Source organism: Bos taurus, chromosome 4 (genome assembly GCF_002263795.3).
Source record: "Bos taurus isolate L1 Dominette 01449 registration number 42190680 breed Hereford chromosome 4, ARS-UCD2.0, whole genome shotgun sequence".
NCBI classification, from domain to species: Eukaryota; Metazoa; Chordata; class Mammalia; order Artiodactyla; family Bovidae; genus Bos; species Bos taurus.
The window spans coordinates 19,686,277-19,699,045 of NC_037331.1; the positions used below are offsets into that span (position 1 = coordinate 19,686,277).

The following is a 12,769-nucleotide window of genomic DNA, read 5'->3' on the forward strand; positions in this document are numbered from 1 at the left end:
TTTGGTGCTGGGAGTCTTTGGATAAAAGAGTCAGTTCCTAGGTTCCACCAAAACAATCCTGTTCTCATTTTAGTACAGGGGTTCACAAACGTCATTGTGCATGCATCAGAATTATCCAGAAATCTCCATAAAATGCAGCTTTCTGGAACTTGCCTCCATATATTGTAATTAAGTGAGTCTGTAGATAAGACAGGAATCTGGTTTTATAGCACACTTAAGGAGATTTTGATACTGGGGGATCCAAGATACCCTTTGACAAAGCAGATCTAGCATCTTACAGGGTAATTTGAAAAATACTTGCATATAATGAAAATATACTTATGTACATATATCTCATATCTATCTATAGATGACTTAAAACATCTAATGTTATTTATGTGTATGCTCAGTCGCTCAGTCATGTGTGACTCTTAGCGACCCTATGGACTATAGCCTGCCAGGTTCCTTTATCCATGGGATTTTCCAGGCAAGAACACTAGAATGGGTTGCCTTTTCCTAATCAAGGGGATCTTCCCAACTCAGGGACTGAAACTGTGTCTCTTGTGTCTCCTGCACTGGCAGGCAGATTCTTTACCACTGAGCCACCTGGAAAGCCCTGAAATTATGTGTACACTTTTTTTTATTTGTACATGAAAAATCTGTTGGCATTCTTAGAAATCCAATAGTTTTTAACCACAGTGGCATGACACAATGGTGTGCTACAATCAGGGTTCAGGTGTATGTTAAACATTTGTTGTTAATGACATTTAGAGTAAGTCAGTTACTCTTAACAAATGAATTGCAATAATTTAAGGTTATATAATCATGACATTCCCAGTTAGTTGAATTTTGACACACTTTACCTAATAGAAGAGGAAGGAATTGAGCTTCAATAACAGTATAATACACTTGGAGGTCATGGCTGGATACTGCTATTACTATTGTACCATTAACGTAAGTAGCTGTGTAATCAGGGATTGTATTGATTTACTTCTATAAAAATATTATTTTAGGGTTTCATAAAAATCTCTGTCAAGTGTGAATATGACTCATGCATGTCAGTGTCACTGGTTAGATGTTAACTTTTACTCATGTGGATAAAAATGAGAAAGGCAGCATAGAAACTCCAGGAAAACAGTAGTTTTGAAATTCACACAGAAAGGTATCAGTACTCAGATTCCTGGAATAGAACACATGATAATGAAATATGGATAGCATCATTTTATATGGATAGTATGATTTTATATCATCTTATATGGAAACAATATTTGATTTATAGTATCCTTACATAATCACTAAGATTACAGACTATTTTTCACTTTCAGCCTAATAGCCCTGCTTTCCTTCTGTCTCTAAGGAACCAATTTGGGAAACAAAGTACACTTGCCTCATCAATTTACACCTTTAAATAAAACACAGACTGCTGCTGCTGCTAAGTCGCTTCAGTCGTGTCCGACTCTGTGCGATCCCATAGACGGCAGCCCACCAGGCTCCCCTGTCCCTGGGATTCTCCAGGCAAGAACACTGGAGTGGGTTGCCATTTCCTTCTCCAATGCATAAGAGTGAAAAGTGAAAGGGAAGTCGCTCAGTCGTGTCCGACTCTCAGCGACCCCATGGACTGTAGCCCACCAGGCTCCTCCATCCATGGGATTTTCCAGGCAAGAGTACTGGAGTGGGGTGCCATTGCCTTCTCCGAAAACACAGACAAATCCTGCTAAACCTGGAAGAAGGCAGATTCTGGGTTTGCTCACAGATTCAGCATCCTTGAGGATCCCACTTGCCCGCTGCCCCATCACACCAGACCGTTGGTGCAAAGTTCCTGCCTTTGTGCTCAGAGATCTGGCACTGCTTTTCTGAAGGTCTTTTAATTATGAGTAATATTTTTTTTCTGTTACACATAAAACGTTCCTCTCTTTCTGGAGAGGCTAATTGCCTCCTTGAGTTCTCCTTTGTCTCTCATTTTTGTTACACCCCTCTGTCAGAGAATCTATACAAAACTTCTCTTGGGGGTTCTTCCAACTCTTTCCCAGTCCTGCTCCTTAGAAGTCAGCTGGGAAAATGAACAGTAACAGCAAGCAGCAAATCCTAATGATCCCAAAAGCCTGGTAAAGAATAATTTAGAAGAAAAGAGACTTTAGACACTTTGTGATCATTAACAAAGTTGTGAAATTTGTGAGGAAGTTGGGAGAAAAAAGATTTTTTTTTTCAATTATTTGTTAGATTCACAGGCTCTAATTCCTCATTTCCCTAGTTGAGCTGTAACTTAATTATAAAACAAAATCTATAGCCACAGACAGGCCTAGAGGTACAGTCTGTACAACTAATCAACTTTAATTCCCTGGGCTCGATTTAATTACAAAATGACATTCAATGCAGCTGCTAAACACTTTACCAGATGACCACATGATAATACTCGTATAGCACTTACAGGTCCCCAGCTTTTGAGCTGATTCTAGCAGTGCAATTATTTTTCAGGTATAATAAATTTGAACAGCTCTAGGATTTATAATAAAAGATTCTCTTGATTTTATACATCTCTGGAGTTAAGCCAGCTAAAGTATTGAGTTGCCCTACAACTAATATATGTCAGGGAGTAAAACGTAATGACAGAGGAGATGTCCTGATAAAGAACAATAATAACAAACTGAATTTCAGTAACACATTTCTTACCTTTTAAAATTCATTGTCTTTGTTTGGTGGACAAAGTGAAATCTGCCTTATGTATACTGAGTTATCAACTTGTATTTCAGATTATGACACATTATTTTTGAATGTAACTAGACATAGCTAACTCATTTGTCTGCTTGTCTCAATGTTCCATAAGAAAATTTGGAAGTGATTGTCCTACAAAATATTTTTTTACCTGACAAAATTAATCACTAATGTTTTTAAAATAGTCAGCTCCTCTAGTATATTTCAAATGTATTCAATTTGTACAAACATCCAGGAAGACCACTGCGATATGTAAGATCTGATTTTTCATTTTATAACATTTAGCCGGAAGTTCCATGCGTAATTAACTTTTCATCTTAGAGCTGTTTTCATCCTAGCCCACACAGATATACTTTTAATAATACTTGGGATCCCAGTTTCTCCCTAGGTCTCTAGGAGGTTAAGAAAAATTATTTAAATTGAGGAAAAGGAATCAAGAAGCAGTATCATTAAGGGAGTTACTAATGATGTTAAAATAAATATGACCCTTACTGCTTTTCCAGCAACTCACATGGTAATGTAGTGTCATTTGACTCAAATTAGGATTTGAAGTGGGTTTATAAACATAGCAGGATGCGTTCCATTTGCGTCCTTTCTCCTAGATGTTAATCCTCTTTTCTTTCCCTTTAGAGTAGAACTGGGTACAAGCTAAAGAGAGGATGTATCATAACTAATTATATCTACAGAGAAAAGAGCAACATTCACTGTCAAGTATCTGGAGCTCTAATCCCCTTCACATTCACCTTCCAGCCTCCAGTGCCGGTTCAGATTTTACCTGATGCGGTCCTGCTCGACCACCTGAGACACCAGACAAAGACAACACTGCACATTTCAAAGTTGAAAGGCTCATTTCTCAGTCCTGGCAGTGCTTGTCAGTCTCTTACCCCAGAGAGTATCCTTCTCTACTGAGCAGTGATTGAGTCACAGGAGGAAAAGATTCTGTTTGCTGGAAGGAAATAGGATAGAAGGAATCATGACGGTTACCAGATGTTCCAGTGGCCCTGCGGGGGCACCAGAACGTTTCTGCGCATGCTGTAAACAGCGGCAACTGTCATCCATGGGACCCTGCGGCGTGGTGCTCACGCTGCTCTGATGTGCAGTCACAGGATTCCAGAGTTGGAAGGGACCTTAGAGACAATTTTTCAGAGATTTACACTACGTCTGGGGGAGTTCTGTGTTTCCTAAGTGTAATTCAGGGATTGCTAAAGAGTCAGGGGGAATCTCCCTGAAACAGCAGCATCACGCTTGGAAAGGATGCAAAAATCTCAGTCAAGGCTGAGAGCAAGGCAATATATTTTATCAAACAAAAATCAGTTGTAAAGTCCTGGGTAATTCCTATGGTTCAAGAAGAGAACTTTGTGGAAAATCCTCACCCAGGGGGGCTCTATGACATTCCTGGAAGGGAGAGTCCCAGAGTTCAGAAGGTTGATTCAGGAGGAACTCTAGGCTGCAATAGGAATCATGGCTTGGTAATCATTACTAAGACACACTAAGGGTGGGAGATGAAGGCTTCTCAAATCAAGTCAACCAAAGCCAACAACTCTTCTTTATTTACATATCACTTTCTATGGCAAATTAAAAAATCTTAGAAAAATGTTACCTCTCATTGTTTTTACACCTTGTCTTGATGATGGCTTCTTATTGCATGTTACTTATTTTAAAAGTGAAAATACCCTGTGATTGTTTAAAGACCCTCCCCACAGCCACCATCAGAAAAAATGAAAGAGAGAAAGAGAAGAAAGAGGAAGGAAAGAAGAAAGGATGGAAGGGGCAGCTGTTTCTGTGTTTGTAAACAGAACCAGCTATGCCGCGAGAAGACATGATATTTTAACACAAGGAAAAGTATTTCTCCAGGGCCAAACAAAACAACCATAAAATAAAAGGAGGACAGATAATCTTTCTTACCATCACTGTTGATGCACACAACCTCTTGAACTTGCGTGCCTGGACCGCACTCCTTGCCATTATCTGGTTCACAGTCGCCGAGCCTCACCGCTTTCCAGTCATAGCAGGATGGCTCCTCACAGGGAATGGCTTCCAGTAAGTGAGGGCAGTTCCCAGTGCCTCCAGAGCCTCCAGTGGGCTCATTGGTGATGCGCCGCTTCCTCAGTTTGAAACCTGAATTGTTGGGGAAGGAAAATATCCTTTGTTACCATCATGGGTTGAATATTTCAGAAGGCTGAATGAAACCCTAAGTTAAAGCAGGATGAAGGTAAAGGGTAAAATTCATATGTGCTTTATTCACTAGTGTATCCCCAAACTCTAGTTTAATGGGAGCTCATTAATAATTTATTAGATGAATACATGAATGAACAAATGGCCAAAGAGGGACTTTTAGTGTTAGTTTACTATAGTAAAAATAAAGCAAGAAAAGAGCTGGAGAGAGAGAAAAAGAGAGAGGAGATTTTGCTTTTGGTTAATTTGGAAAGTCTGTAGTTATAAAATGTTCAAAGACAATGAAATCTCCAAAGACACCATAAAATCTCAATCCATTCAGAAATATTCATGATCCCAATAAAAGTGGTATTACTTTGAATTCCTCAACAGGCTTATGTGGTTAAACTTGAAAAGGAACCTCTGAGAAGTTGGATGATCTCAGGAAATTGTCTCTTTGAGCCTTAGTTGATTTTAGACTCCCCAGAAATTTGAATTAGGGATATAATCCATCTGGGTTCTAATGAGGAGTATTCAAAGACCTGCTCTGTGCTTTAATAGCACCTAAGTGTTGCCTTGTCTGACACTGTATGACAAAATTAGTAAGTCTGTCCATTACTAAGTGAACATACTAGAATCACTAGAAAGCTGTTCTTTGACACAAAATAGAAAAGTGTTTTCAATTACTAGATCATGTGAAAAATCACTCTACCGTGCCTACCACATGAGAAACAACTGCATTTATTTTACTTTTTTCAGATATAACATTTGCATCATAAAAGTAATAGTCATTATTTTCTCATCTTAAAATAATAAGGAGTTCTACTTATTAGGTACTAGCTATGGGTCAGGCAATGAAATAAATGCTTTATGTTTTATCTCCTTGGATCTTTAAAGAAAACATGGGTGCCAGATCAGATTACATCACTTTTACAGATGAGGGGATAAAGACTTACATTAATTAACTTATCTAAACAGTAGAGGACAGAACAGGTTTCCCAATTCAGGTCAGTATGACACCATAGCTCATCTTAACCACTGCACCAACTGCCTTAGATGTTCTCCATCTGTTGTCTAAAATAATAAGCATCTCGCCTACATTCTGCAGTTTTTATCTTCTGGTGTCATTACCAGAGTGGGTTTATACTTCTTTTGTAATCAGTACTCTTTAGCCATTCTAGAAAATACTGTCAACAAATGATCACAGGAACACGCAGCAGCGTTTGTTAATAATTCATGGTTTGACTCCATTGATGGGAGTTTCAAGCATGCCATTTTAGTATTACATACCTTTTTTGCCTTGCTGGTCATTACAGTTTTCATAAGTACAAGGTCCCCAAGCTGTCCAAGGTGAAACCTCACATTCAATAGGACAGGGAATGTGGCACAGCTGTGTCGTGTTGGGGACAGGGCCAGTGCATGATTTCAAGTCCACTGGTTTTGGGGCTGTTTGGAGACAAAGAGAGATCCCCTAAGCATTAAACATAGTACTGGTCAATAATATGATTCTTCTATGTGTATGAAGAAGGAAAAATGCTTAGAGAAGTGTCACAAAGACATTACTTCAATGCTTCTCAGCTCCATCCTGAGAATAAAAGGAGAAGGAGAAGGGGGAAAAGGAAGCAATGTGGTGTCATCAAAGGAAACTGGGCTCGAAGTCCTAAAACTGTTTAATCTTCAGCTTCACCACTATGCAATTAATAATGCTGAGTCTAATATTCCTAGCCAATAAAACAATACTTATGGCTAATTTTATTTCTAAAATTTTATAGTCAGATTCTAAAAATGTAGAATTTACTTTGGAGGACTGAACAGAGTAGGAGGGGAAATAAATGTCTATGGAAAATCTCCACTGAGTGCCTTGTGGCACAATAGTCTCTGTTTTGGCCCACAGAAAGGTACCTGGTGGATATGATGAAGGACCAAATGGGGCATCTGTATCTCCAACTGCATGACTCACCAGGTACTTTCCAGAACTTTCAAGAGTACAGCACCTGCGTATGTGATCCAAAGCTCAGAACTGCTAAAGAGACTAATTTATAACTGTCCATGTATGTTCATGAGTTGATCAATGAACTGTGGATAAATACTGCTAGCCCATGCTTCTTTCTTCCTTTGATGACTGCAATTTGGCTATTTTGTACAACACATACATTTGACAGTTAATGTCAGATGGTGTCCATAGTTCTGGTTAAAAATGACTAAGTGAGAAAGATACTTGAAGCTATAAAGACATCAGAAGAGAATCAAGTTTACTACTGTCATAAAAATTTAAAGAAGCAAATGTCTTAGACACACATTTCCTTTAATGACAGCTAGCTTCTGTTATAGTCTGGTACTCTGAAAAGCCCATCCATGTAGCACAAAAAGCCTGACATAATAAGAGATTTAACTCTTAGGTTCTTTATGTAAAAGTGAAGTGAAAATCACTCAGTAGTGTTCGACTCTTTGTGACCCCATGGACAATACAGTCCATGGAATTCTTCAGGCCAGAATACTGGAGTGGGTAGCCTTTCCCTTCTCCAGGGGATCATCCCAACCCATTGAACCCAGGTCCTCCGCATTGCAGGCAAATTCTTTACCAGCTGAACCAGCAGGGAAGCCCACGTTAAGGACTATCAAATTCCAATTACATGGGATTGCATATAGATGTTCATAGAGAAAATAAAATATTTTAAACTATAATATCCCAACTTTTAAATAAAAATATTCAACATATCTACTTGTAGTTTAAATATTAAAGCAAACTTAGGTACTTGCATATCCCTCAACTTTCTACATACAGAAACACACACAATCATAAAGGCTAGTATATTAACTCCTCTTTCTGCCACATTTTTCAGTTCTGAAAAATATTCTACAGAGTTTTCCTCCAAGAAGTACTTATTTCCCTCCCTTCTGAGTCATAGCCCTCCCCTTCTCCCCTCCCATACACAATGAAGTGAAAATAAATGACTGGGCATCCCTAACTTGCTTAACATGAGCACCATGAGCATTCTCACTTAGGTTTTCAGAATTGCTACTAATTTGTATCGTAACATTAGCCAAAGCCAAAAATGATTAACTGGATTGCTTTCCAACAGTGAAAGACCTTGGCACAGTAATGACAGAAAATACAGAAATAAATGCTTCATTTGTCTGAATATAAAAAAAAATGACACTGATAATATGTATCTCACATAAAATGATTTGTTTTTAATATTCTTACAGGCATAAGAATCTTGGGATGGTTGATTTCATGTGGCAACTTGCCTGGGCTAAGGGAAGGTGAAGCACTGTTTCTGGGTGTGTCTGTGAGGTCACTTCTGGAAGAGACTGGCATTTGAATCAGTAGACTAAAGCAGACTTTCCTCACCACTGTGGGTGGGGCATCATTCAACCCACTGAGGTCTGAATAGAACAAAAAAGTGAAGGAAGGTCCATTTTTCCTCTTCTTCATCTGGGATATCTATATTCTGCTCTTGGACATCAGAATTCCTGGTTCTGGGAAACCAGAAAGTACACCAGTGGCCTTCTTCCCAGGATTCTGGGAGCCGATTCCTATAATGTACTTATATACAACCTATTGGTTCTGTTTCTCCAGAGAACCTTGACTAACGTAAGTCTATAATACATAGAAAAACTCCTACAACTTCAAGTTAACGTAATTCCTTCATTTGTGGAATCTTTCAGTGAAAGTTTTAGTCCTTCAATCATGTCTGACTCTTTGTGACCCCATGGACTGTAGCCCACCAGGCTCCTCTGTCCATGGGATTCTCCAGGCAAGAGTACTGGAGTTGATGGCCGTTTCCTTCTCCAGGGGATCTTCGTGACTCAGGGATCAAATCCTGGTCTCCTGCATTGCAGGCAGATTTAAATTAGTGCTTATATGTATACTTACTTGAAAAGTCTCTGTGTTTTATTTTCAGTGAACTAAAAGTAACTTTATGGTTCGGTGTTATCATACAGTTTTGGAAATTAGAGTTGGAAAGTATACAATTGTGAGAACTATTAAAGCCTGAAGAAATTTATTTTATATAGAAAGTTGAAAACTTTAGGAGGAAACAAGGTTTTTTTTTTTTAATTAAGGAAACAGATAAAAACATTAATTCCTGGCCATTTTTCTAAAGTTTAATTTTAACAGTGTATTTTGAGTAAACAAAGAAGAATAATAACTCACAATTCTTTAACTACTAAAAGAAATATGATGAATAAAGGCTTAAGGAAGTATTTCTTGAAGCAAAATATGCTTAACAATCTTCTGCTAAGCTGGCCAACTCAGCACAGAGATAATACAGTTCTTGAAAAACAGTGCCAACTAAAAATTGGCACTTGCCATCTGCCTCTTCAAGGATTAAACACAAGCTTCTGTGACAGCTGACCTTCAACACACTCTGAAAGGGGTTCAGTGTGGAGACCCAGAAGGAGGCACTCTGTGCTCTGGGTAAAACTAACAGGACAGGCTTTCAGATAGACAGCTTCAGAAGATTTTATGAGCCCACTTCTTGCATCTCCTCATATCTAGAAAAACACTAAAATCCTTTAGAGTGACATCTGCTCATTATGATTAGCAGCAACCTTCTGCAAAAAATGTGTGCCTGATCGCACGTATTTCCTTCATCAAAATTTTATATATATATATATACACACACACACACATACACACACACACACTGACCTTCTCCCCTACCTCTTTGGAGGTTTCTCAGAGGTATCTAAAATGCTGTCTCCTGGGCTATAGTCCTCATTTTGCCCCAAATAAAACTTAATTCACAACTTTCACACTGTGCATTTTTTTCCATTGATAAAAGCCTCAATTTCACAGACAACTTTCTATCTATCTTTCATTAATCAAATAAACACAGTGGAGAATATGTATTTGTGTATGATTCTATTCCTTTGGTGATTTTCACTGTAGATTTTCTTATCCGGTATATGCTGTTTTGTTTTGTTTTGTTTTGTTTTTTGCATTTTCAGTTTTTTTATTTAAAAAAAGATACTGTAAATAAATGTATTCAGCCAGTTTTACAAATATGAATCACACAATTGTTGATCTAACTGATTGGGTTCTGTCTTACACCTTCCCTGGCATACAAAGAGGTGGCAAATTGGGGCTACCACTTCAAGCCTCATGCCCAATATACAGACTGACCAGTGGAGGTAACCAGGATGAAACCATCAGGGAAAGTAAGAGGAGGTTTGGGTAGTGAGAAACATAGGTTCAGCAGAGTCAACTCTATGCCTTCAAACAGTATATGCTGATTAATGTAAATCACAGGTATGAGCCGAACTCTTCAAAAGCTGTCTTTTTTTATTTTTTGCAATGGCTCAAGATTTATCTGAATTCAGTGTGATTCAATAATGAAGTAAAGAACAGACACAGAAGATCTTATTAGGTTCTAGATTAATCTGTGAGATATAACTCCTACAGTTTTATATTACATAATATAGCATTTATTGCTGATCCCTTATTCTCAAACACTGAGAAATGAATTTTTTAGCATGGCCCAGTCATCATTCTTATATAATTTTATTAGAAATTATTAAGAAACTGTTCTTCCAGTATAAGGTCCAAAGAAGTATACATTAGATTTTTTAAAGTCTTATTGTTGATCTCTTGAAAATAAAGGAGATATTTTATTGTTCTCATATGACTTAAAGGGTTTTTACAATTATGTAAAGTTTAAAAATAAAATAAAATTAAAAAAAATAATTATATGTACTCTGTATGCTTCACAAGGTCATAAAAGAATATTTTCTAGACTTAGCAATTTTTGTAGGTCTGAAACATTTTGCATTTGTATAGAGTATTACAATAGACAAAAATTCCTTATAGGAGATAAACTTAATCATTTGTTTCCAGTAATGAGGCCAATATGGTATTGTGAAAATATACTTTTTGTATAATCCCTAAGAATAGTGAATATGTAATTTTTTTCAAATTAAGTGTCTTATTCTGAGATAAGTATAGATTCACATGAAATTGTAGTTTCACAGAGATCCTACATATCCTTTACCCAGTTTCTCCCATTAGATCTCACAAAACTATAGTATAATACCACAACCAGAATATTGATATTGATACAGCTAGGGTACATGTACTGGGTCGAATAGTATTTCCCTCTCCACCCTGCCTCAAATTCGTGTCTTCTAGAAGCCCATGGACGGTGGAGCCTGCTAGGCTGCAGTCTGTGGGGTCGATAAGAGTCGGACACGACTGAGCAACTTCACTTTCATGCATTGGAGAAGGAAATGGCAACCCACTCCAGTGTTCTTGCCTGGAGAATCCCAGGGATGGGGGAGCCCGGGGGGCTGCCGTCTATGGGGTCACACAGAGTCGGACACGACTGAAGTGACTTAGCAGAAGCTCAGAACATGACCTTATTTGGATATAGGGTCACTGCAATAATTAGCTAATGAGGTCCTACTGGACTCAGGTAAGTCTTAATTAAATCCAATGACTGTTGTCCTTATGAGAAGGCCATGTGACGACACACAGAAAAAAAGAAACTGCCGTAAAGTAGAGAGAGATTAGAGTGATGTAGCTACAAGACTGTCTACACCCACTTTGTTCTTAATCTTACAGGGAAAGAATTCAGTCTTCCGCCATTAAGTATAACATTAGCTATAGGTTTTGGTACATGATCTTTACCAAGTCGAGGATGTTTCTCTCTAGTCCTATTTTTCTGAGAGTTTTTATGATAAATGGGTGGTAAATTTTGCTCAGTTCTTTTTCCCCACTGACTGATATTATCGTGTGAACTTTTGCTCATTAGGCTGTTAACGTGGTGGATTATATGAACTGATTTTTCCAATACTGAACTGGCCATGTTTCCCTGAGTAAACTGTCCTTGGTCCCAGTCTTCAATTCTTGGAATGTATAACTGAATTCTGTTGGCTAATATTTTGCTATGGGATTCTGTATCTGTATTTATGAGGGATTTTGGGCTGCAGCTTCCTTTTGGTCCTACTAGCTTGCTGTTTGTTCCTTCTTTTACTGCTGTCTGGATAGAAGTTTCCTGTTCCATATTCAGTGAGTTACAGTAGTTTTCTGGTAATTTTCTTTGCTTTGACATCTAATTTGTCTGATAGTAATATACCCCGTTCCTGCTTTTCTTTGAATAATATTTTCATGATTTATTGTTTTTCATTATTTACTCTCAACCTGGGCTATTGCTATATTTGAGGTTTCTTGTTGAATGTGTATAGTTGGGTCATATTTTTTAATCCACTCTACCAACCAGTATCATTCCTTCTTACATGTTTAGTTTTTTATAGATAGAGAATACATTTTAATTTTCATATGGTGTTGGAAGCAAATTCTAACATTGCCTGAATAGGTATCTGCTGGATCCTTTCAAAATCTGCTCCCACAGGCGTTTCTGGGTGATTTTCTTCTCTCACTCCAAGTCTGAGACATGGGAGGAAAAGATACACCAAGGGAACTCAGCATTTGTCTTTTCTTGAGTTTTAAAATCTCTAGCTTGTCTGCCTCCTTCTCCATCTTTCAGAGTCATTTTATGGTCTGTTTACTAAAGGATTTTTTTTTTTTAATTTAGTGAGAGAATTAGGAAAAATTACATCTTCTCTATCTTCCTGGAAGCAGAAGCCTATATGTTATTTTAAAAATAAAACTTTTCAACTTTATAACTGGGATCATAAGAAAGGAAAATCCTCAAATGATTCCCCAGATCCAGAGCACAAATCCTGTATAGTACCAGAATCCTAAAGCTGGCCTTTCCTTTGGGGCATTACTGATCCTAAGTCATCGAACCTGCATATCTAGATTTCTTTAATTACCAGGGACAAAGGAGGGCATTTTCAGTCAGAACATGCAAGTTTAACTAAACAGGCCATCATTAAGGACATTTCTAAAGGATTTTTTTCTCATACAAAGGGAAGTGAACAGAAAAGCAGGGACTAAGATGGCAGATGGAACAGTGAC

General features: G+C 37.8%; 1 protein-coding gene across 1 annotated transcript in view; it reads right to left on the minus strand.

Annotated features, from left to right (window-relative positions):
* THSD7A (thrombospondin type 1 domain containing 7A) overlaps window positions 1-12,769 on the minus strand; it is a 470,808-nt gene that overhangs the window by 167,196 nt on the left and 290,843 nt on the right. Inside the window, 2 exon segments of the mRNA NM_001206743.1 lie at window positions 4,597-4,809; window positions 6,136-6,291. Of these exon segments, the coding sequence (NP_001193672.1) occupies window positions 4,597-4,809; window positions 6,136-6,291 (369 nt within the window).